The 24,695-nt window shown below is 54.1% G+C and overlaps 1 protein-coding gene across 5 annotated transcripts in view; it reads right to left on the minus strand.

Annotated features, from left to right (window-relative positions):
• Window positions 1-2,811: 2,811 nt before the first annotated feature.
• IGDCC3 (immunoglobulin superfamily DCC subclass member 3) overlaps window positions 2,812-24,695 on the minus strand; it is a 42,296-nt gene continuing 20,412 nt past the window's right edge. The window contains exons 3-14 of one of the 5 annotated variants that reach the window (XM_043470813.1): window positions 11,329-11,473; window positions 10,830-10,960; window positions 10,272-10,409; window positions 8,821-8,979; window positions 7,540-7,705; window positions 6,999-7,246; window positions 6,622-6,786; window positions 6,126-6,317; window positions 5,866-5,970; window positions 5,253-5,391; window positions 4,914-5,118; window positions 2,812-4,649 (exon numbers count right to left, since the gene is read on the minus strand). In XM_043470813.1, the coding sequence (XP_043326748.1) occupies window positions 4,479-4,649; window positions 4,914-5,118; window positions 5,253-5,391; window positions 5,866-5,970; window positions 6,126-6,317; window positions 6,622-6,786; window positions 6,999-7,246; window positions 7,540-7,705; window positions 8,821-8,979; window positions 10,272-10,409; window positions 10,830-10,960; window positions 11,329-11,473 (1,964 nt within the window). In that variant the 3' untranslated portion in view covers window positions 2,812-4,478. Of the gene's footprint in view, window positions 4,650-4,913; window positions 5,119-5,252; window positions 5,392-5,865; window positions 5,971-6,125; window positions 6,318-6,621; window positions 6,787-6,998; window positions 7,247-7,539; window positions 7,706-8,820; window positions 8,980-10,271; window positions 10,410-10,829; window positions 10,961-11,328; window positions 11,474-24,695 lie in introns of those variants that run through there. The other 4 variants (XM_043470814.1, XM_043470816.1, XM_043470818.1 and 1 more) reach the window with 4 other exon arrangements.

Below are 24,695 nucleotides of genomic sequence, written 5' to 3' on the forward strand. Positions count from 1 at the left end.
CATGGCGAAGGCCCTTGCTAGGTGTTCACAGAGGCCTGGGCCTCCCTTCCTGTGACCTCAGGACTGGCCCTTCAAGACCGATCTTCACTAATCATAGGGATGAGACCTACAAACATGGCTTGGCTAGGAGTCGGGAGCACTGCCTGTCTTCCTCCAGCCCCTCCCATCATACCCCAGAGCCTCCGAGAGGAGCCTTCCTGCTGCCCAGCCTCCCAGCTCCCACTTGTTCTCCACCCACCCCTCCAGGGTGGACCTATTGGTCAAAGAGCCCCACATCATCTCTGACTCCACTCACATCCAACGGTGGAGTCTAACTCCCCTCCCTGGAATAGAGCGCCCTTAGTGACCTGCTTCTCAGGCATAGAATGTGGCAGTGATGCTGCGGGATGTCCAGGGCTAGGTTCTAAATTTCCTAGCAGTTTCCGCCTGGCTCCGGCTCTCTGGACGCTGATCTCTGGGTCCCAGCCACCAGGATGTGAGGCAGCCCAGGCATATGGAGAAGCCACATGTAGGCGCTGAGGCTGACAGCCAGCATCAGCCACCAGACGCGAACAAGCCTTCAAATGATTCCAGCCCTGGGGCTTCAGGCTGCCACAGCTGATGCGCGGTGGAGCAGAGAGAGCTCTCCATGCTGGGGCCCGGCCCAGCCTGCAGATGTGTGCGCAAAAGAAATGTTAGGGTGAACCTCTAACATGTGGGGCGGTTTGTTACAGAGCATTAGGTAACTGGAGCAAACTTAAGCCCTGGCTACTGCTGATTTCTGCTCAAACACGTGTGTGTGTGTGTGTGTGTGTGTGTGTGTGTGTGTTTAGGTATTCGGCCAGAGGCCACTGGATCTCAGGACCTAGATTCCAGCTGGGCCACTCAGCTGAGAGCAATTTCTGCTAAACTTCCTAATTGGAACCCTGCTTCTCCCTTTACCTCAGTTCAAGGTTGTTAGAACAGACCCTTCCTTTATTTGCATGTGATTTGTGTGCAATTTGCATACATCTACATAAGTCATATTAGGTGGTTTTTAAAGGCTTCTGGGCCCCTCCCTGGGGGAGGTATTAGCATCTTGGACCCTTGGAGGGACAGGAGCACTGGAGGCTAAGTGGTCTGTTCTCCTATCCCTTCACATCTGCTCCTCCATATGACCACCCATTACCTCCCCAGGTGGTCCTTGGATGGCTGAAGTTGATGCAGAATTCCTGGGTTTGTGGAGTTCTATGTAAAGAAAGGCAAGGTATTATTTCTATATCTGGGCTTAGTTCTTTCCTCTGGGAAAATCAAGACAAGTCAACCACTTCTCCCCCAAGACCCATGACGGTACCATGGTAGCCTCAGGCTTCTCTCTCTCAGCTCAGCATCCACTGCACCATCACTGTCTGTGGCCTGACCTTGGCCCCAACCTCCCCTGCAGCCCTCTTCCAGAAGTGCCAGGCCAAGGGCTTTCAGATGTTTCTTTTAGAAGCAGTACCCTGTTTTCTAATGAAAATCTCATGCAGAGCTCAACTTAGAAGATAAAGTCAAGCTGCTCTCGGTGTGAGTGGGCAAGGGGGCTCCCCCAGACCCTCTAGCCACAGCTGGAGAACTCAGCTTGCCAATCACTGTCCTTGTTTGTTCCTCTCAAAAGATGCCTCTGGGTATAGAACCCAGCCTTCCAGACTTGCAGAGTCTCCCAGGGGTGAGCCCTGGCTTTCCATTTCAGCAACAGAGGGGACATTGATAGTCTAAGCAGTTGTGTTTCACCATTGCCTCATACTAAGCTTGAGGCCCACTGAGACTTCCAGATCTTTTTTAATTTTTTGGCCTTGCTATGCGGCACGTGGGATCCAGGGACCAGGGATCAAACCTGTACCCCTTGCATTGGCAGGCTGGCGTCTTAACCACTGGACCTCCAAAGAAGTCCTGAGACCTCCAGATCTTTGTCAGCACGATACTTTTAAGCCTAGTCTCTCTTGGCCTATTCTCAGACTCAGTAGCTTCAGGAGTCTGGACTGAAGAGAGGACAGGGAGGAACAGAGAGGCCTGGCCAAGGGCCTGGCTGTGTGTCCTGAAAAGACTCAGCCAGTCAGAGCCCCAGTCTCCTCAACTTTAGGATGGGAAGGAAGACAGTCCTTCCTCATAGACAAGGCCAAAAAAAAGCCCATAGATGGGACTTCTCTGGTGGTCCAGGGGCTAAGACTCATGAGCTACCAGTGCAGGGGGCCTGGGTTCGATCCCCAGTCAAGGAACTAGATCCCACGTACCACAACTAAAGATCTCACAGGCCACCACGAAGACTGAAGATCTCACATATTGCAACCATAGACCTGGGGTAGCCGAATTCATGAACTGATTATTTTTAACAGCACACAGCCCCGCCCAGCCGCTGGCTCAGTACTGGTGGTCTGTCCCCATTTGGTGGAAGGACTGGTCTCGGATCCCTTCCTGCCAGCTAAGGAGGCACGAGCCACGGTCAGAATGCAAACTCTGGAACCAGGCCACCTGGCCCGGATGCAAACTGATCTCAGCCGACCCTGCCGAGACTGGGCGTGCGGGGTATACAAGGTTTCCTTCACTTCTCATCCTTTCTCGGTTTCATCACCTGTGAGAGGAGATGACGGTAACGAGAACCCCCGCCCCGCCCAGGGAGGCTGTGAGAACCTATGTGACCTCCCTGCCCGCGAAGACCCGGCATGCAGACCCAGAGGTCCCGACCCAGGGGTTCGCTGTTATCACCCTGGGCTCTGACCCTGTCAGGGCGCCTGGATCGCCCCGTCACCCAGCACTCCCACCCCTCCCCTAGGGCCTGACACAGGCACCCAAACATGCAAGATTCACTTTGGCAACAGGACTTTTATTCAGTCAAAATGAGTGTGACAAACCCCAGATGGGCCAGAGGGCCCCACCCGCCCTCCCGCATGCCCACCCTTCCCTAGGAGAGGGGGTTCCAGGAGGAAGGGGGTGTGGAGACGATGCCGCAGGGACCAAGGGGCATCGCCTGGGAGGGCTGAGGCACCCTGGACAATGCCCTTCTCCAAACCCACATAGACGGGACTTCAGTCTTTCAGGAACACACCACCAAGTGTACTTCCTCCAGCTAATTCACTAAAGTTTGGGGTGGGGAGTCCCTAGAGGGTTGGGAGTCAGGGACTTTATGGTCTAATCTCATACTTAAGGAATACAGTTTTTTTTTTTTTCCTCCAAACAAAAGTTTTCTTTCTGCTATTTAAAAAAATGTTTGCGTGTAACAAAAAATACGTATTTGTTTCCTTTTCCTTTTTTCTCCATCTTTAACTAAGTCTTTCGAAGAACACAACAGAAAAGAAAAACAAGAAATCACAAGAACATAAATCCTTAAACACACCTCGTATAAAAATAGTTTCCGGCCGTATCTGCTGACAGTGTTTGTGTCACTGCCCGGAGGGTGGGTCAGGCTGGCTGTCCCAGGCGACAGAGGGCTGGGGACCCCCCCCCAACATGCACACAGCCAGCACACACAGTACATTCCAGGGGCCAGTCTGCTCCAGCGGCTGTGGGCAGGACAGCGGGCAGGCGGGCCGCGGGCTGACGGCCCACCCTCCCAAGGCCCAGCTACACAGAGGGTCCTTGGGGTCCCAGTCGAGGATGAGTTGGCTGAGCGGGTCAAAATGGGAGTGGGCAGGCCGACGAGACGCAGCACCAGTCGTGTGCTGAGAAGCGGCTAGTCTGGAGCAACGATTTATACTCCCGGGAACAAATTTTCCTCTTATTTTTGGCTTTTTTTTTGTTTTTTTCACATTTTCTTTGACCAATTCCATCTTTATTTCTGCAGGCCCCAAGAGGCCCACCCTTGGTGAGGAGCCAGGAGGGACGGTCCAGTGATACAACACAGGCCTGAGAGCCAGCAAACTTCGAGGTAGACATTTTCTTTCACACCTGGAAATGGGGAAGTGCTTTTTTTTTTTTTTCCTTTTTTCTTTTTTTTAAACTCTGGGCAATAATGCAGGGAGGGGGAAGGGCTGCCCCCTAAAGGGGCTTGAGGTAGGAGTGCATTCGGGGTTTTACTCCCCCGAGGACATTCATTCCGGCTGAGGTAGGTGCTGAAAGTCAAAACAGCAAAACTCCATCCTGAGAAAACAAGGTCGTGGAGGGTGACAGTGTCAGGCTCCCAGCCACAGCAGGGGCTTATTTTTGGAGTCTAATTCACCTTCTTCTCTCTTCTCTTTCTCTCTCGCTCTTTTTTTTTTTTTAAGTTTGTTCTTTTTTTTTTTTTTTAAAGGAAAACATTAGTTCAGTTCCAAGTCATGTGGGTACAAACAGAGGTGAAGGGGGCCCTTGGTGGGGCTCTTGCAGGAACCCCTCTGGGTCCTTGGAGGGGTTCTTGCTGAGGCTACTGTAGGTTTTGAGAATCGGAGGATCAGTCAGGACAGAAGCACCTGGGAAGCCCCTACCTGAATCCCACATGACAGGAGAAATCTTGCCTTTGACCTGAGAATGGGGGGCTGCTCCCTGCAGAGCTGGCCAGACACCGGCTACGGTCCCGAGGGAGCTGGCTGGGCAGCCGGTCCTTCACTCGGGAGGCCAGGGCCTACGTCCTGGGGTGGCAGGGCCTCCGACGGCATCTCCTCCAGGAGGCTGAGCCCCCGAAGTGGCAGCATGGAGAGCTGGGTCACCTCACACAGGGCAAGGGCCTCGGGGTCCTGCTGGGGAAAGGGAGAGTCACACAGGCCTCAGCAAGGCGGGCCGGAGGCCCACGAGCCCCGAGTCAGAGGGTCAGGCGCTGGAACCCATTGCACTCAGGGGTGAAGTCTCCAGGCCTCCCTGCCTGACTTGGGGGCACAGAGAGACGCTCCAGTCATCAGGCTGGTCTTGTAGATTGGCAGACGCCCGTGACCAAGGCCTATGATCACGTAAGGTAAGGAGGGCGCAGCCTAAAGCAGGGGGCTGGCCCCCGCAGGGGCACTCACCGTGGGTCTGGGGTGAGGCTGCAGAGCCCCTGCTCGGGGGAACAGCTGTTCCAGTTCCTTCATGTCCACACGTTTCCCGTCTCGGCCCAGCAGGCCCCGCTCTGCCCGTCCCGCCCCATTCGGTGCTAGGATGCCAGGGTCCCTCTGGCTCTGGGGGCCCTGAGGAGGGGAGAGCTGGTTTTCCACATCCTTGCACAAGAGGACCCTAGGGGATGAGCCCAGAGTTAGGAGGAGGGATGTGGGAGTGGCAAGAATACAAGGGTGGAGAGAGTGGGCCCCAAGCTGCCCCTCCCATCGCCTGCTCCACACCCGCCCATCCCACGCCGGCCCAGGACCCACCTGCCCCTTTGGCCAAATAAGAGGAAGAGGACACAGAAGATGATGCAGGTGACCCCGATGTGGATGCCGATGACGATGCCTGTGGTGGACGTCTGGTTGGTGGCCTCCTCCTTCCGACAGTCACATGGTGGGCTCAGGGCTGGGGGGCAAAAGCAGGGGCAGGTTGGGGGCTGTGGCTCCCAGACCCCCAGCCTTCGTGGGTTACCTCTCCCGCAGCTGCTCCCACCCCCTAGTCCACATGGCGTTTGCCTTTGTCTCTGGGAACCCAGCCCAATCTTTTTGGTTCTTTTTACCAATGATTTAACACTAACTTGGTGCCAAATACTAGGAATAACACTTTACAGGGACCATTTCATCCTCCATACAGTTCTACAAGGGTATTACTATCTGTGCTTTATGAAGGAGACAATGGGGGCTCAGAGAGGTTAAGTAACTTACCCAAGGTCACGCAGCCCAGCATCAAACTCAGGTCTAGGCCTATGTTCTCTAGCTCTTCATGCACTGTTGGACCCTCCTGCTTTCCCTGGATGCCTGCTCCCCCCACCCCCCACTCAGCTTCTGGCCTCCCTTCCTGAGGGCCAGTCTTTGGCCAGACCCCATGCCCACCCCTCACCTGTCCTCTCAGCGGCTCCCCTCAGAGACATGAAGCGGACTGTAGCATTGCCGTCCCCATGCTGGTTGTAGGCGAGCAGCTTCACCTCGTACACTGCAGTGGGGTCTGGGGGGAAGGGCAGGCTGCTGAGGGACCGCCCCAGGCCCCACCAGGCAACGGTGTCCCCGGGGTGAACTGGAGAAGACCTCCGGGAACCGCCTGCTGGCACCAGGCGCCGCGCCCTGCCCAGCGCCCCCAGCCCCGGGCCACGTCCACCTCACCGAGCTGGCTGAGGTTGTAGGAGGAGACAGTTCCTGGCAGCAGGATGGGGCCAGTGAAGGCGGCCTTGCTTGCTGGGCGGTAAAACAGCTTGAAGCCGCCCTCGTGCTGGGCCAGCCGGGGCCAGGGCTCCCACAGCAGCTGCAGGGTGGAGCTGCCCAGGACCCGCGCAGACAGTGGCGGTGGGGCGGGGGCTGTGGGCGGAGAAGGGGGCCGAGGCGTGAGGGCCTGGTGGTCACCGAAGCTCTGCCCTTCCACCTGCCACCTATGCCCCAGACCCCACTGCCCCCAGGAGCCCGGCTGCTCTGTGACCCTAACCCAGGGCCTCTGCTTGCTCAAACAGCACCTTTGCAAGAATTTATCAACAGAAAAGGACACCCCTTCTTCCAAGTAGACTCAGCCCCCTCTCAGCCCCAGGGCGAAGCACAACCTCAACAACGGCTCCCCGGCGGTTCTACCTAATCCCCTGGCGTTTTGTGCTCCACACCCAGACCTCACCTTCGCCTAGAGTGCTGGCCAGGGTGGGGGCGGAGGCTGAGCTGGCTCCCCGGGGCGTGTAGGCTTTGATGTAGAAGCTGTAGGCAGTGGAAGGCTCCAGGTCGCTCACCAGATGCTGGAAGGTGCTCTTGCTAACTGCTTCCTGGTACTCCAGCTCCGGCGGGTCTGGGGAGGCCAGGGCGGGGCAGGCAGTGAAGGGGCTGGAGAGAATCCCGCCCACACTGGGGAAACGAGGGCGGCCGCCAGGGGGCAGTCCAGAGGAGGAAGGGAAGGTGCCGGGTCAGGAGGGTCAGGACGCGGGGACTGAGGGGGTGAGAGCCCGGGAAGTAAGAGGAAGGGCCTGCAGGGGCAGCCTTGCCCGCCGGGGCCCCACCCACCGGCCGCCTTCCTGATGTGCAGGACGTAGCCGATGATCTCCCTGGTGTTCACCAGGGGCTCGGTCCAGGACACGCGGACCTCGGTGGACGACACGGGGACCGCCTGCACGTTGAGCGGGGGCCCGGGCAGCCCCTCGGCCCACAGCACGGTCAGCCTGGCGCTGGCTTGGGAGGAGCCGGCGCTGTTCTCGGCCACGCACTGGTAAATGGCCTCATCTTCCGGGCCGATTCCGGAAATGGTCAGGGTGCTGCAGGGGGAGGGAGAGCCTCAGACCCCCTCCTCCTCCAGGAGTCTCCTCGGAGGTGGGCCACATCTCCCATTTGAAAGACGGAGAAACTGAGCCCCTCCAGAAGACAACAACAGGCTCGTCTGAGGTCTCCCAGCAAGTTAGGGGCAGACCTGGGACTCAAACCCAAGTCTCCAGACCCCCAGTTTAGCATTCTTCCCCAGCAGGAGGTGCACGACCTGCCTGGACCACTCATCGGAGACCCCCTTCCCCACCTCCCCAGGCCTCACCCCGCACACACGCCACGCACGTGCCTGTTGTTATTCTTGAGCCTGACGTGGCCTCCGGGCCCCAGCACCTGTCCATTCTTCAACCACGTCACGTGAGGAGGTGGCTCGCCCTGGGCTTGGCAGGTGAACATGGCTGTGGTTCCAGCCGGCCTGGAGATGGACTGGGGGTGCTGGACAAACTCTGCCGGGGCTGGGGTCGGGGTCAGGGGGAGACGGAGGGGACACCTCTGAGTGAATGGATGAGGAAGGGGGAGAGGGTGGGGCCGGAGACCTGTGGGTGACAGGGTGGGCTGGGAGCCGCCTCCAGTGGGGTCCAGCCTCCAGGAAATGGCAGCCCTCACCTCCCTCCGCCCCAGAGAGGCAGACCCAAGAGAGGACTCCATTTCAATGACTATTTAAAAGACTGACATTTGTATCTGAAAGCAATCAAGCTGAGCTCCGTGTTCAGGAAATTGTTAAATAAATAAATGTGCTAATAGGTTTGGCTGCACCTTGAAGGCGGTAATGATGGGGAGATGGATGAGCCTTCGGTACTGGCTCCCCTCACCCCTACATTCTGTTCCACTCTCCTCCAATCCCAAGCCTCGAGCTTCCATTAACACCCGAGAAATGACAATGCTCCATCACTTTCATTTGGACAGATTAACGGCACATGGAATGCTAAACAAACAGGCATTTAAGTTCCTAATTCCGCTCTCTCCCATCTCTCCAGGAGAGAACAACCACAGAACCCACCCCCCCCACTCCCGGCCCCCCAGCTCCGAGAATGGAACGCCAAGCCCAGTTCACAGACAGCTGAGTCCCAGGGCAGGAGGATGGACAGAATGACCTGGTCAACTGCAGAGGGCCCGCACGCTTCAGGCGTGGAGTATGTGTGTGTGTTTGCGTGTGTGGAGGGAGCTGGGGGGTGAGAGTGTGAAATGACAAACAGGCTGAGAACGTGCGTGCAGGTGTGAGCGTGGAAGTGCCACATGTCTGAATGAGAACAGCATGTGATGGGAGGGGACCCGGGGAGGGGGGTGGCCCACATCGGGCAGACCCACTGAGATGACAAGGTGGAAATGCCTGGGGGGTGATGGCACCTGGAAGGAGGGATGACCAAAGATGCCCTTCCCTTCCCCACACATACATTCCTGGGGGTGGGGGGAGTGGAGAGAGAGCTGCTGTCTTTGGCCAGGCTGGGGCCCTGGAGAGGGGCAGGGGCAAGGTTAGGGTGAGGGTAACAACGTGGGCAAGTATAAGGCCCTGGGCTTGGGCAGGATGGGGCAGGCAGAGGGGCGGCGTTGGGTGGGGGGCAGTCCGTACCTTGCACCACCAGCCGGCCCTGGGCTGTTCTCCTCACCCGGGTGCCGGGCCTGTTGGCTGCGCAGACATAGACCCCTGAGTGCTGTACAGTTACGTCTGAGATGATGAGGTTCCCTGTGCCCAGCACCTGGATGCCCTCCACCCCAATGGGGCGGCCATCTAAAGAGGAAGGGAGGGTCAGGGAGGGAGGTGTCCAGGAACGTCCCAACTTGACCACCATCAGTCCTCCAGGGAGCCCCTGTCTTTGCCTCTGACTCTTCTCTCCAAGCATCACGGCATGCTGGAGGGGCAAGGGCAGCACAGGAAACTCTTGCCCAGCTGTAGGGAACTGGGTCCTAATCCTAGCATTGTCACTGCCTCTCTGGTGACCTTCAAGTCCCTTGCCCCTAGTTTCTCAAACAGGAAAGTAAGGTCTTACGTGGTGGACATTTCCCTGCCTGATTTGTCTCTCCTCAGCCAAGTTCCTTGATCAAATGTCCATTCTGCTCCTTGACTATCCCAACGCCCATTAATATCAAGGCTCTGACAAGTCCTGCAGCCAAGGCATCCGGTTAACTCTGTTTCCCAAACTTGCTAGACCACCAAGCCATTCCTTCCCCTTGCAGATCACGCTTTGGGAAATGCTCTACCAGATGGTCTTTACCGGGCCTATGGGCTCCTCCTAATGGTGAGGCCTCTCTTTTCAGCATCTCCCAGGCCCTGGGCTCTCCCCCCACCCAGGATCAGATTAGCACAGTCAGAATGCGAGGAGACAGCTCCCCATTCAGCCTCTGAAGTGGTGAAATCTACTCCATTATCCTGCCTGCTGCCCCCTCCTTCCCCATCACTCAGCTGCTACAATGTAGAGCAGTCTCCTTGTGAATGCGACCCCACCCCGGCCCCTCCAGACTTTCCTTCCCCCGTGACCTCTCCACTCAGACAATGTGGGCCCATCTGCACCCTTTCATTTCTCTCCTTCAGCTGCCTGGGGATTTAGGCTGGGGATTGAGGGGACCAGGCTAGAGATTCGGGGGCTCAGAGAGAGGCTGTGACAACCGGCTGAGATTTTGAGGGGTTTGGGATTGCATTGCTGGGGAAGATGGCCAGGGTATAGAGGACAGAGATGAGCCAGAGGGGGAAGCGACTAGGGGTGCTGAGAGCTGCAGAGAGGTTCTGGAGGGCCCAGTGGTGAGGCCAAGGGTGAGCGGGGCATGGAGCTGGCACAGGGTTGGAGGAGCACTGGACGAGGTAACCCGGGAGCTAAGCCATCTACACAGGGGGAGGGAGAATGCAGTGGGCCGCGGACCTCCCTGGTCCTGCCAAGGAGAGGGAAACCACCCCCCTCCCTAGGACTCGAGAAAGCGGACCCCCACGGAGAATAAACAGGATTCCAGGTTCCCCCTCCCAGAGCTGGGAGAAGAGACTGGCCCTCCCAGGGTTGGGAGAGGCGGGGGCTGCAGGATGGGGCTCACCCAGGCGGCTCCAGGACACAATGGGGCGCGGGTTGCCCGTGGCGACACACTCCAGCACCGCGGTCTGATGCACAGTCAGGGTGAGGTTCTCAGGCCCCACGAGGATCGTGGGCTCCTTGTAGGCCCCAGAGCCCGAGCCTGGAGGAAGACGACACGGCTTCACTGTAGCTGGGACCCTTCCCACCTCCTCACCGCACTCCTCCCGGTACCCGCATACACGGCTCCGGCCATGGGTGATGGGAGACAAATTGCAGCCCAAAACCAGGTCCAGGGGGGTGGAGAGAAGAGATGCTGGCAGTCCCTGGACGTTATCACACTCATCTCTCCAGTCAGGGCCTCTCGCAGTGGGACAGCCACCCCCACCTAACCACCTAGAAGCGGAGGGTGGGCTTCCTCCCAGAGAACTGAGCCAGCGAGGGACCTCGGGGTCCCTGAACATCACCCCGAGGAGCACAGAGCTAGGTGTTCAGAAGGTGCTCACAGTCCGGCCCTGAGGCTCCACTGAAGGGAGGGCGATGTGGTGGCGGGGGGAAGCATGCGACAGGACGAGGCCCGCACCTGTCACGGTGAGCCTGGCCCCGTGGCTGACCCGGACACTGGCGATGTTGGAGGCCACACAGTGGAAGACGCCGCTGTCCTCAGCTCGAAGGCCTGTGATCTGCAGGACTCCCTTGGGCAGCAGCGTGTACCTGTGGTGGGGGGCACGGTCAACCACCAGCACAGCACCACTGGCCCAAGGACGCTCAGCATCACGGACACAGTCCACCACCCAGCCGCTGTCCCAGTCTCACTTTCGTCATCGCAGACACACTCTGGGACTCTCACTGGTGGACGCCCCTGCAATTCCAGCCTCAGCAACAAACAATCACATGCCGACCTTCTCACTGACTCAGTATTGCATCTGGGCCCCAAGCCACACAGATACTCAGTCTCAACAAAGTGGCAGGAACACCACCCCAGAGGCTGCAGGCAGGCCTTCTTCAAGGCTCAGACACTGGACCGGGCCTGCCTCCTGGTCATACCATGAGCCTCCTGGTCATGCCCACCCAGGGCTCACCTCTCATTGTCCGTGTCAACGGGGACCCTGTTCTTCTCCCAGGTGATGAGGGGTTTGGGGAGCCCGTGGATTTGGCACTGGAAGCGGGCCACACCGCCCTCCTCGCCCACGGTGGCCTGAGGATGCACGTGGAAGTCTGACATGGCTGGAGAAAGAAAAGGAGGTGTGCATGGGGCAGGCACACTGCTGAGGAGCAGAGGGGACGGGAGAAGGCGTGGGGGCCTCAGGTCGCACATCAGCCCTTACCCTGCCTCCCACCTGTGGGAACATCTCCCCCAGAAGGACGGTATAGGCCTGGCTGGGACACTCTGAGAAAGGTATGGACGAATCCTTGAATGATCAACCTCTAACACCGAAAGAGTGGACTGTGGACACACAGAGGCCAGTCATTGAAAGCCTTGCTCCCAGGGCCTGCTCCCCACTTTTACAGCTGCTTTTGGACTTAGTTTTTATAAACTCCCCCTTAGTTTGTTGTTCAGTCACAAGTCATGTCCAACTTTTTGTGATCCCCATGGACGGAGGAGCCTGGAGGGCTACAGATTTCCCAGGCAAGAATACTGGAGTGGGTTGCCATTTCCTTCTCCAGGAGATACTCCCCACTCAGGGATTGAACCCAAGTCTCCTGCATTGGCAGATGGATTCTTTACCGCTGAGCCCCCAGGGAAGCCCCCCTCCCCCGGCTAAAGTATGCAGGTGCTAAATATTATGCTGCACCTTTTACAGAATAGGAAACAGGCCCAGAGAGGGGAAGTGACTAGGCCAGTGTCACCCAGCGGGGACACTGGTCCCTAGACCCTGGTGACCAGAGCCCAGTGGCTTTCTTTGCCCTTCATCATCATCCCTTTATCCCCAGTTCTTCTGCAGCTTCTCAATGTACCCCAAGAGGGTAGTATATCCATCGAAGGTGACAAGCCTCTCAGAAGACTGTCAGACCCACCAATCTACATTTCAATGTGTCATAAATATTCAGGGGCTGCCTCCCCACCTTTCGGGGCTCTGAACTAACTGCTTGAGCGCTGATCATGAGAGGGGCCGTGGGCCACCCCCCTCCCCCCACTCCATTTTCAGCTGGTTAAGTGTCCCTACCCACCCTCATTCCCAGCCATCCCCACTCCCCAACCTGTAAAGCCCCGGGAAGGGGCCCCCTCCCACGCGGCTTCCCAGTTTCAGCACCAGGGCTGTGATTTCATTAAAATCCACTTTGCTTCAAGTGCGGGAAGGCGGCTCACCATCTGTCCAGGCGGGCAGCCCCTCCCCTCCAACACTCCATCAACGGGGACAGTTGTCCCCTCCCAGAAGGAGCCCTCCCCCACAGCAGCAGGGCCCCTGGAGCTTGTCCCAGCTCCGGCTCCCAGCTCCCCGGTTGCAGGCGGGCACACCCCATGCCCGACCCCCTCAATCCTCCAGTCTGTGCAGGACTCCAGGGCAGTTCGGAAAGGCCAAGCCTTTGTGCCCTTCTCCCCAGCGTCTCTGGGGGCTGACTCTTTTGTGGCACGTTCTCTGTCTCATTTGCATGTGGTTCATTAAATATAAACATGCATAAAAATCCCCAGCCTTGCCTCCTCCTCTTTCAGGGCCTCCTGGGAGTGCGGCTGATGGGTGTGAGCGCCTCCTTGCACATGTGTGCAGGGCTGTGTGTGTGTGTGGTGTGGTGTGAGGGTCTGAGGCTGGATGTGAATGGGGGCTTGTATATTCTGCTTCTGTGGCTTCTGTGTAGGTGATCCATCACACATGTCCCCAGGTAGATACAGTCCTTACAAAGGGCACCTTGGGCCCTAGGGGAGAGGGGTGGGGGCAAGTGCCCAGCTGGTGTCCCCATCAGGCTTGGTGCAGTGATCCCCAGGGGGCACCGTGAGGTCAGCCTACCCTGTCTCAGGCCAAAGGCTGTGTTTGGCCAAGAGCTTGCAGGTCAGCCCAGAGGTTCAGGGGAGGGGGCAGACACACCGGTGGGACGCCTCTACTGCTTCCAGGCCTCAGCCTCCAGGAGGGCAGGGCCAGAGGCAGGCCTGGGGAGTGGAGAGGGCACCCAGACTTCTGGGTCAGCTGTCTGTACCCCCACAACCCGGCCCGACCCACTCAGGAGCTGGGGAGCTGCCTGCCAGCCCCCGCCCCCGTCTCCCCCCCACCCACCCCCCCACTCCAGCTGGAGAGGAGCCTGCAGTCCCCCAGGGGATTGGGGCGGGGACTAATGGCTCTGCTGACTACAGATGCCTCCTCATTAAGGAACCAAATCCTTTTGTGTTTCCAGCCCCCATTCTGGGCTCCCTGGAGGTATAGAGAGCTAGGAGCTGGCCTGGGGAGAGATACCAGGGCAGGGACTGCTTCTCCTCAGGGCACTGGGGATGGAGAAAGTTAGGCTTCTGAGCTTCTTCCTCCCCCTAAAACTAAACAATGACAAAGCCTGGCTTGAATGCCCTGCTGGAGAGGAAGGCTGGAGCAGGAAACAGCGGTAGTTAAGGAGTAGTTAAGGAGTCGGTCTGCTCATCTTCTCACTGTACAAGAGTCCAAAAGGTACCCCCCCAACCCGGGCCTCACGTCTCCCCTCCCTCAGAGCAGCACCTTGATGAACCCCCCCATCAGCTTCACCTAACTGCCATTCGGCCAAACATCTCATTTGAAGGGTAGCTTTGTTTTGAAAGGTGCTTGAAAACTACTCATCCAAGCCAACCCATTTACTTTAGGAAGGGGAAACTGAGGCCCAGGCCCAGTTGGTGGCTCTACCAGCCCCAAATCAGAAGTTCCACGCCCTAAGCCCTGTGCTGGGATGTCCCTAACTTCTCCAGCAAATTGTTCACTCTCCAAGGACAGGTGATCCCAGAGTGGACTGCAGGTGGGACTAGCCTTTTCTCACTGGCTGGGAGTTACCAGCGTGCTGCAAGTTTCGGTGAGCCCCAGAGATGGCTCCTAAATCCCATCCCTCAGAGAACCACGGTCTCCAGGTGGTGCAGTAGGAGGGCTGGCCCCCTTTATCTGTGGCTCCTTCTTCCCTCCCTTTCCTCCCACCCCTGTTCAACCCTTGGGTCAGCCCTGTGTATCCCTGCAGTGTCCTGGGGGACCACGGTGAGACCCTGGGCAGACAGTGTCAGAGGGTAATAAGGAAGAGCAAATCCGACTCCATGCTGGATCCATTTCTTTTACTTTAACCTTTTATTCTACTGCTTTTGAGACAAGTTCGTCTCTAAAGTGATGTTGCTTAAAGTATATACATAAATATACAAAGGCCTTCATAAACAGGCCTTTGCTTCCTAGTGACTCGGACAGTAAAGAATCTGCCTACAATGCAGGAGACCTGGGTTTGATCCCTGGCTTGGGAATATCCTCTGGAGAAGGGAATGGCAATCCACTTCAGTGTTCTTGCCTGGGAAATCCCACGGACAGAGGAGCCTGGCAGGCTACAGTCCATGGGGTTGCAACGAGTCAGACCCGACTGAGCAACTAACACTTTCACTTTCTTTTGTCCATTCTCAGCTGAGCCGGGGTCTCTGGGAATTGTCCACTCACTCCAAGTTCACTCCTGACTTCCTTGGAATCAGGGGAGAAAGTTTCTCGGGGCCACTTAGATCTCCGATCTCTCAGAGATCGTGTTGGGTTGACAAGTCTGTTCTGCACTGGCTTGTACAAGCTAGCCACAGAGCTATGGGAAGCGATCCTTGATCGTGTCTCTTTCTGGGAAAGGGTCCCTGGGCAGCCATGGGGCTGAGGGGCTGAGGACTGGACCTCTGAAAACCCTGATCCCTGAGCAAGCCATCCTGGAGGCCACTGTGTGGCAGATAATGGCCGACACGGGTCACTGTGGTGGCTGGAAACACTACTCGGAGGCCAGTGTGGGCGGCAGTGCGTCCAGGGCTGGCGGGGGTGAAGGTGGTTCTGATGCTTTATTCTCCTGCTGACACCTATTGGTCAGGCAGAGGCCGTTGTGGGTTCCTTGCTTCAAGTTGGGTTATGGGAGGGGGTCGTGTTGGGACGCCCCTCCGGGGTGAGGACCAGAGAGAGTGACAGGGTGGACAGAGGCCTGCATGGGAGGGGGGATCACTGTGGAGAAGTGAAGAAGAAAGTACCTTTGTCCCCAAACAGTCTGCAAAGGAATCTCCCAGACACTCTCTGCTTCTGCTATGGGTACACCCAGGCCATGAGGAAAGAGGGTTCAGAGAGAGAGCCCAGCAACCCACCAGCCTAGAAGGGAGCAGAAACAGGCAGGATATGGCTCCTGGACACCCCTATAAATCACCCAAGGGGAGGGGGTTTCTCCTGAAAGCCAGATCTAGAGTAGCTCGGGGAGGGGAGGGGGCTTTCCTCCCGGTCCAGGACCTCTGGCGGGGTCAGGCCTGGATCTGATTAGACAGGCTCCAGGGGGCCGCTGCGGGGCAGGAAGGGTCGGGGCAGAGTGCTGGGAAGGAAGCTGGCCGCATCCCCCTGGCCCAGCCTCTAGCCCTCGGCTACAGCCAGGCTCCCGTCTGGTGTGTGATGACAAAAAGATCATGGGCTTGCCAGGATGGAGAGTTCAAAACGCAGCCTTTGTGGAAGCCGGTGGCACTGGGGGTCTGAGGCACCGACTGCCCCCATTCATATGGCCCTTCAAGAAGAACAACCACGATCTGCAACCTCTTCCGAAGGCCATCAAGGCGAGTCCCTCTCTTTGTATCCATCCCTGCCAAGGACCAGGGATATCCTGAATGCCCTGCTGCCTCTCAAGCAGCTCAGATGTTAACACCTTACTAGAGACATGCCTGAACCCCATATGCTTCCACCCAATGCCCCAACTTTCCCCCTGAGAATTTCATTTTCCAATAGAGGAGCTAGCTATTAAGCACTTGAAATGTGAGCAGTCCAAATACACACTGAATTTCAAAGATTTAGTACAAACTAAAAGATAGTAAGCATTAGAGAAATGCAAATCAAAACCCTAATGAGATGCCACCTCACACCCATTGGGATGGCTACGCTCAAAGCAAAAACAAGAAATAACAGAAAATAACAAGTGTTGGCAAGCCTGGGAAAAAATTGGAATCAATGTGCACTGTTGGTAGGAATGTTAACTGGTGCAGCTGCTAGTGAAAACAGTGTGGGGGTTCCTCAAAGACTTCAAAAGAGAGGACTCCCCTGGTGGTCCAGTGGTTAAGAATCTGTCTGCCAGTGCAGGGACCAGGGGTTTGATACCTGGTCTGGGAAGATCGAACATACCACGGGATACCTAAGCCCGTGGGCCACAACTACTGAGCTATGTGCAAAAAGTACTGAACCCGCCCTAACCAGAGCCTCTGCTCCACAAGAGAAGCCACCACCATGAGAAAGCCACCACAAGTAGAGAAAGCCCGAGTCGGCAAGGAAGACCCAGCACAGCCAAAGATAAATAAGTAAATAGAAACTTAAAAAGGGAACAACCATATGACCCAGCAATTCCACCTCGGGGTATCAGCCCCAAAGAATTACAGGTCTCAAAGAAGTATCTGTACATCCACATTCAAAGCAGCCTCATTTACAATAGCTAAAATGTGAGAGAAGTTCAGATGATCATCAACAGATGAATGGATAAACTCAATATGTTTATACAATGGGATATTGTTGTTGTTGTTTAGTCACTAAGTCATGTCTGACTCTCTGTAACCCCGTGGACTGTAGCCCACCAGGCTCCTTGCCCACGGGATTTCCCAGGCAAGAATACTGGAATGGGTTGCCATTTCCTCCTCCACGGAATCGTCCCGACCCAGGGATAGAACCCACACCTCCTGCATTGGCAGGCAGGCAGATTCTTTACCACTGAGCCGCCAGGGAAGCCCACAGTGGAATATTACTCAGCCTTAAAACAGAAGGAAATTCTGACACATGCCACAATGTGGACTAACTTTGAGGACATTATGCTAAGTGAAATAAGTCAGTCACAAACAGATAAGTACTGCATGATTCCACTTATATGAGGTACCTAGAGTAGTCAATTCATAGAGATATAAAGTAGAATGGAAGTTGCCACAGGCTGATGGGGAGAGAGGTAGAAGGAATTACTGTTTAATGGGGAAAGAGATTCACATTTGGGAGAGCAAAAGAATTCTAGAGATGGATGGTGGTGGTGGTTTGCATAATATGAAGGTACTTAATGCCACTGAGCTGCACACTTAAAAATGGTTAAGACAGGGGCTTCCCTGAACCTGGTGGTTCAGTGGCCAAGACTCCTTGCTCCCAGTGCAGGGGGCCTGGGTTCAATCTCTGGTCAGGGAACTAGATCCCACATGCCACAACTAAGACCCAGCACAGCTAAATAAATAAATATTTTTTAAAAAATGGTCAAGACAGTAAATTTTATGTTACGTGTATTTTACAACAATTAAGAAGTTGGAAAAATAATAACTTTAATTGATTATAATAATAATTGTAAATACTGATGAAGTTGAAACAATAATAGTTTGGATTTTTAAAGACAGTCCAAAAATATCAAAAAGTTATAAAAAATTTAAAAGTAATGATTTTATGTTGGAATAATAATACTTTGTATATATCAAGTAAAATAAAGTTTATTATTAAAATTAACTTCCCTGTTTCTTTATTACCTTTTTAAAAGTAAATGTGACTATTAGAAAATTTAAAATTACCTATGTGGTTTCTGTTATACTTCCACTGGACATTGATGCTCTAGAAGACACAATTCTATTCAAATTCTATTTGAAGGTAACAGACCTTGAGGTCCAGGGTGTTTCCTGAGAAACATCTTCTGAGAGAAGTGAGTGAAAGTTGCTCAGTTGTGTCCGACTCCGTGACCCCAGGGACTGTAGCCCGCCAGGCTCCTTTGTCCATGAGATTCTCCAGGCAAGAATACTGGAGTGGGTTTTGGTTCCCTTCTCCAGGGGATCTTCCCAACATAGGGATTGAACTCAGGTCTCCCACATTGCAGGCAGATTCTTTACCGTCTGAGCCACTGGGGAAGCCCACCGAGAGGAAATACCCTTAACTCCTTCAGTCATCTGTGATGATGTGTGACGTTCAGGTGTCTTGAGCCTGAAGACCATGGGCAACACTCTGAACCCACAGAGCTTTACACCACTGGGGACTCGTAGCAGATTTCAGCTATCCTCTGTAGTGACCATCCCTGTGTGTGCTATCCAATATGGTAGCCACTAGTCACATGTGGTCACTTAAAATTAAATTACAAATTCAGTTCCTCTGACTCACTAACTGCCTTTCAAGTGTTCCGCAGCCACAAGTGGCTACAGGCTACTTTATGGGGCAACACCAATAAAATACTTCCATCATCACAGAAAATCCTGTTGGACAGCATTGGTCCACACCCAAGGCAAAGCCTCAGACCCACAGCTGCCTTCTGTATTGTTTCCTCTCTCTTGCTACCCCACCAGAGAGCCCCTCCTTTTTTCTGTATTGTCATCATTAGTCCAGCTTTGCCCCTGTCAGATCCCCCCTCTCCCGGCCACATGGATTCAGAGACCGCTGACAAGGTCCACGTTTGATTGCATCTCTGCGAGGCAGGAAGGCCTCACACAGCAAGATTTCTGCTCCTGGTGGGGGAATACTTGCTAAGAGCATTTTGAGGGAACAGTCCAGTGAAGAGGTTAATGGTACAGGCTCTGGAATCAGACAGAACTGGGTACAAAACTCAACACCACCACTCTCAGCTCTGTGACACTGAGTGAGTTACTTAGTCTCTCAGAACCTCTATTTTCTCACTTATATTAATAAAAATAGGGATGATAATAGTTCATGTCGTTAGAGCCACTGTACTGGGTGGAATCAATGAGACCTGTTGGTAAAGTACTTGGCACAGTCCTCAGAAAATAGTAAAAGCTTGCTACCTATTGTTGAGAGAAAATAGAGGAATTGAATTAAAAGATGCTGAGAGGTTATGGGACTTCCCTGGTGAACCAGTGGTTAAGACTCTATGCTTCCAATGCAAGGGGCTTGGGTTCAATCCCTGGTTAGGGAACTAGGATTCCATATGCCGCACAGCACAGAGAAAATTAAGGGGAAAAAAAAGGTGCCAAGGTTATGGTAGAGCACGGTAGGATCGGGGATTGGTAGCCAGCTCCTCCAAGAGAGTAGCCATATTCTCACAGACAGGCAAAGGCTCAGAGAGTTGGTGGTAGGGCCTCTGAAAAAGTGAGTAAAGATAGAATTTGTAAGACTTGAATGGTGAGAGGGTCAGTGCAGGGGGAAGGGGGCAGCGGGGTATAAACCAAACTTGGCTTCTATTTCACTTCTGCCTGGGGGCTTCACAAAGGCTCTAATAGGCGAACTGTCAGTTGGAAGAAGCCATTGGGTAATTGAGGCCTTGACTTCTCTAGTAAAATGTTTATGAAGCCCATAAACTCATGCCTTTATTGGCCAGGCTCATTCCGGGGGATGGATGTGGCTCTCTGAGGTGCAGTTAAAGCACCTGCTGAACTCCGGCACCCTACAGCTACTCCGGGCCCCACCCAGACCCACCAGGCAGAGTGACCCTGGAGGGTGAGGAGGCCAGCCAAGTGCCACCTCTCGTGCCCTTTAAACTCCACGAAGCACTTGTAAATGTCCTATCTCTACATGTGAACGGGAAGGAGGGAGGGGATGGCAGAGGCTCCCGAGTCCTGGGGAGGCTGGCAGCTTGCCACAGTCCCCATGGGATACTGGTTTTGTCATCAGGCTTCTCTGGCCCAGGCTCACCCTTCCTAACCCTCTGTCCCAGTCTCCCCAGTATCTGGGTCCCCTCCTTGCCCATGACTTTGGCTCTGTTAGGGAAGAACACCCACATTGGTTGGCTGTTGACATTTCGGATGGAGCAAAGTATGAACTTAGAAGACTTCCCTGGGCCTCCAAACGGAAGTCTGAGAGTTGAATTAAGGTTTTGAATCCAGGGAGGATGGTGTTTTGGGGTGGGTGGGGAAGGCACTGTGTGGGGTTTGGGTGGATGGGTGTGGGTGGATGGTGTCTGGGGCTTACAAACAGCCCCAGAAGACTGCAATGGCTCAGAGGCCCTGCTCAGCTTTGCTGGGGGTGATTGATTCATCTGGGCCTTTGCCTGGTGACCCTGCTCTGAGAAGCCTCTGGATCCTTTTGTCCCCCTCCTCAAGCCCCTTACCCCCTGCCTTAGGCCCCTGAACCCCAGACCCTCCCTCCCACCCTCCCACACCACCACCAGCTCACCACTCCCCCGGCCCCAATTCTAACACAAAAGGCAACTTTGTCTTTCAAGTCAGCAGCCATAAATCCATGTCTCTCCCCTGCCTCCTGGCAGCCACCTCTGACAAATGGGAGGAGTGGGGGACAGTGGGGGGCCAGACTCAGCTTGGGAAAGTCCCTGCATCCAGTTGTTGGCCCACTGTGGGCTGGTGAGCATCGAACCTTTATGGCCTGATCTTTGATTCCACTGGACAGGAAGACCCAAGGCACAGCTGCAGGGGAGGCAGTCAGACTCTGCAGTCTCTGGGCTGGGCTTTTACTGCCCAAAGAGAAGAAAACCTCTCAAAGCCCTCCTTTTATTCAGCCCGTAATTCGGAGGTTCCCGTTCTTCCTCCACATCAAGCAGTGGGCTCCCCATCCCTCCCCTCCCACCATGCGGGGTGTACATGTGTCTGGCGGACTGTGCCGTGGGACACGGGTGAGGCCCCTGCCCGACGTGGCGGGGAGAACCGCGCGGTGGGTGTGTTCCACAACTGCCAGTGTGGCCCCTACACACGGGAAGGGAAAGGTGAAGAGACTCACTCAGCTGGCGAGACCACCCTACCTACCCCACGGCTAGGTTTTCAAAAGCAGTACCAACTTCAAATACTTCGCTGTATTTTTCATCCCACATATCAGGCAGTGAGTCAGAGGATGTGTCCTGGTCTGGGAAATACAGTCATCTGTCCAATATTTACATAGCACACCCACTAAATCAACTCTAAGCATTCATTCAACAGATATTTACTGATTGCCAACGTGTCAAGAGGATGTCCTGGCACCCTGGGGCAAATTCCCTCTTCCCGCAGACCCTGTCTTTAGAATTTCCACCCAAGTTCCTAGAAATACCAGAAAGGTGAAAACACCAGAGCCAGAGTCTTAGGTATGATCATAGTCTTGTGACCCTGAAAATCAGAAACCTGCAGAAGCCACTGCTGGGCAAAGCTAAGATATTATGTCAGTATAACCCTGAGAGGTAGGGATTATTAGCCCTCCTGATGCACAGAGAGGTTAAGCAACTTGCCCAAGGTCACACAGTCATTTAATAATGATGCTCACACATTAACATTTAATGATGCCACAGCAGGCATTTGAACTTAAAATGTTTTAACCCATGCTCTTTCCTTGTATCACAGCTTTGAGACACACACATTCAAATGCTTCTCAAACAGGACTGACCATACCTTTGAACAATGGCACAGAAAATCACAGAAGCACACGACATCCTAGACCCTTAAAATTATCACGCTAAAAAAAAAAAGTATCATGCCTACGTACATTCAGGGACACCCATGACATAGCAGGCCTCACTTTAACTGAATTCCCCCAAGGTTTGAGGTAGGTTTCACAGGGCGTAACTAATGCAGATAAGCACCATGATATGACAGTGTTATTAGCCTCCTAATGGTCACTGAGCCCACACATGTTTCCTAAATTCTATTAACACAGGTAAATAAACAACCCAGACGCCAGTCCCCAGGTAGCCCTTCCACGAGCACTTTTGTGCTCATGGAAATCGGCAAACCAAGAAACCAAGCGGCAAGGATGGGGCCTGCAGAGTTATTCCTGGCACTTGTCAGGCCTTACAAAACAGAGGAGTAACTTATTTTCCAGGTTTTGCAGGAAGAGGACAACGCATTGTGAGATGCCAGTGGCTTCCATGGGGTGAGTGGGGGTGGTGGGGCAGGAAGAGGAAAGCTGAATGTGATAAAGAGAAGGGTCGCCGTGACTGTCTGAGTTCTTTTAATAACTGGACCTTGATAAAGCCGAAGCCCCTCTCTGGGCCTCTGTTTCCTCCTCTGTAAAATGGACTAGTTGAACGGGGCCAATTACAAAGTCTATCTGGCTACAGCCTCTGAGACACACGTGCTTCCAGGCAGCAGCCGAGGGTGCAGGGTTGGGAGCTAGGAGTCAACTCGAGAATCCCTCTCTGCCTTAGACTTGAAACTGTCCAGGCCCAGCAGGGCCCCTCTCCACAGACTGCACGTCTCCACCTGTGTCAGGGTCACCAATCTTCCTTATGTAAACGTGCCCGGGCCCACGACATCCTTAACTTCCGTCATTCTGGTCGGGATACCAGATCTCCCTCGCCTCCCGGAAGGACGTCTGGCTAGGGGGCACAGGCTGGAGCTATTAAGTAAATTGCTTTCACGTGACCATGAGGACAACTCAACAAAAACAGACACTGCCCCCAAATTTGCAGAACCATATATTAGGATTTGTAGGGGACTAATCTAGCAGGCATTAGGTAATGGAGGGGTGACATGATCATATCTGACTGTCACAGATTTCCTTGTGTGACCTTTCCATTTCAACCTTGGTTTTCTCATCTTTAAAATGGGAGTGGAGGAGGATTGACAAGATAATCTCTAAAGTTCATACCATTAATATTTTGGGATAACACTAGGTGAAATGGTCTCTCTCCTCCCATGAAAGGACTCCTCTTCTCAAACCTTGATCTGATGCTGTATTTACCTCTCATGATTCTACAGAATCTCTGGCGGCTCAACTCTGAACCATGATGGTTTAAGGCCTGCAGACCCTCCACCCCAGCAACACTGCAGGAGGGAGGATAGAGGCCTGCATTCCATGAGAGGATCATGAATTTTCTTGGCTGGGGCACCAGCTCTTGGAAGGAGACTTATTTGGTGAACGCCACTGCTGTCCTCTATTGTCAGAGGTCTCCCACAGCCCTAGGAATCTTCTATAGAAAGTTTCAAAAGCTTTCCCTTACATTCAAAGGAATCACCACATCCACCCCTAACCTCTTCCTTTTCTTGTGATTCTTAGTTAGAGCCTCACCATGCGCCAACTACCCAAGCTAGAACAAAACAAGGGGTCACTGCCACACCTGTCGCCCTCTCCCCCACAGTCAACTGGTCACTAATCCCGGGCTAACCTCCCTTATCCCTCCCACTGCCTTGGCTTAGGCTCACAACACTCTCAACTGTTTCTGTAATAGCTTCCCCTGTCCAGTCTCCCCATTTCTAGTGCTCCCTTCCTCCTCTTCTTGGGCTTCCCTTGTGGCTCAGTTGATAAAGAATCCGCCTGCAATGCGGGAGACCTGGGTTCGATCCCTGGGTTAGGAAGATCCCCTGGAGAAGGGCATGGCAACCCACTCCAGTATTCTTGCCTGGAGAATACCCATGGACAGAGGATCTTGGCGGGCTACAGGGCTACAGCCCATGGGGTCGCAAAGCATCGGACACTCCTCCTCTTCTTAATCCATCCTGAAGTCATAATCATCTTCCCGAATAACCAATTAAGCACCTTTGGTGGTTCTCCATTGCCTGAATCAAGGTCGTCTCCTTGGGATGGCATTCAAGTCTTCATTATTAGATCCGATTCATCTTTCCAGCTTCAAAGGCAGCTAGTCTCTCTTCAAGTAATTTGCACTCCGATCGTGTGAGACTGGCTTGTCTTTCCCAGACATATCATAGATGTTCATACTTCTCTTTACCTCTGCTTTCCCCATTTGCCTGGAACTCTTTTGCCATTTTCTCTACTAGCATCTCATCTTCTACAGCCCCCAAAGGAGGCATAATTAATTCCTGCCTTGAATGTGGTGCCTTTGTACCTCTCTCCTAGCCTTTAACAAAACATATCAGAATCTGTTGCTTACACATCAATCACCTACTAGCCTATGAGTCCCTATGGGCCCAGAATGGTCTAATTTGCCTTTCTACCTCCAGCACCTAGAACAAATACTAGGTAAATAATAAGTCCTCATTAATTGTGTCCTAAACGCTAGCGTTAAGGGTCATATGATCTTGGGGGTCATTACACATTATCTTCTCTTCCACGAAAGTCCCCACCCTGCCATAACTAATTGTTTATTTGGGGCAAGTTACTTTCTTTCCTTGAGTATCAGCTTCTTCAGTGAAATGGAGGGCTTGGGACTAAGCACCCCCACTCCTCTTCCCAAACCTGACTGTGTATCTGAATAACCTAGGGTGCTGCGTAACCCTGCAGATTTCCGGACTCCACTTCCTTGGTCTGGCGCGGTGCTCAGGAATCTCTATTATTCCTATGAAAGCGCAGGAGGCTGTCACATATGCAAGGCCAGAATTGGGACCCCCTGGCCTGGCAGGTTCTCGAGAATCCTTACCGTCCCCCGAGTTCCAGCATCCGAAAAGGGCAGATTCTCAGCCCGGCACCCCAACCCCATCCACCATTCAACCCCTCCAGCAACGAGGCCAGCTAGCTAGTCCAGGCAGTCTGACTCCAAT

The sequence above is a fragment of the Cervus canadensis genome, chromosome 6, assembly GCF_019320065.1.
Source record: "Cervus canadensis isolate Bull #8, Minnesota chromosome 6, ASM1932006v1, whole genome shotgun sequence".
NCBI classification, from domain to species: Eukaryota; Metazoa; Chordata; class Mammalia; order Artiodactyla; family Cervidae; genus Cervus; species Cervus canadensis.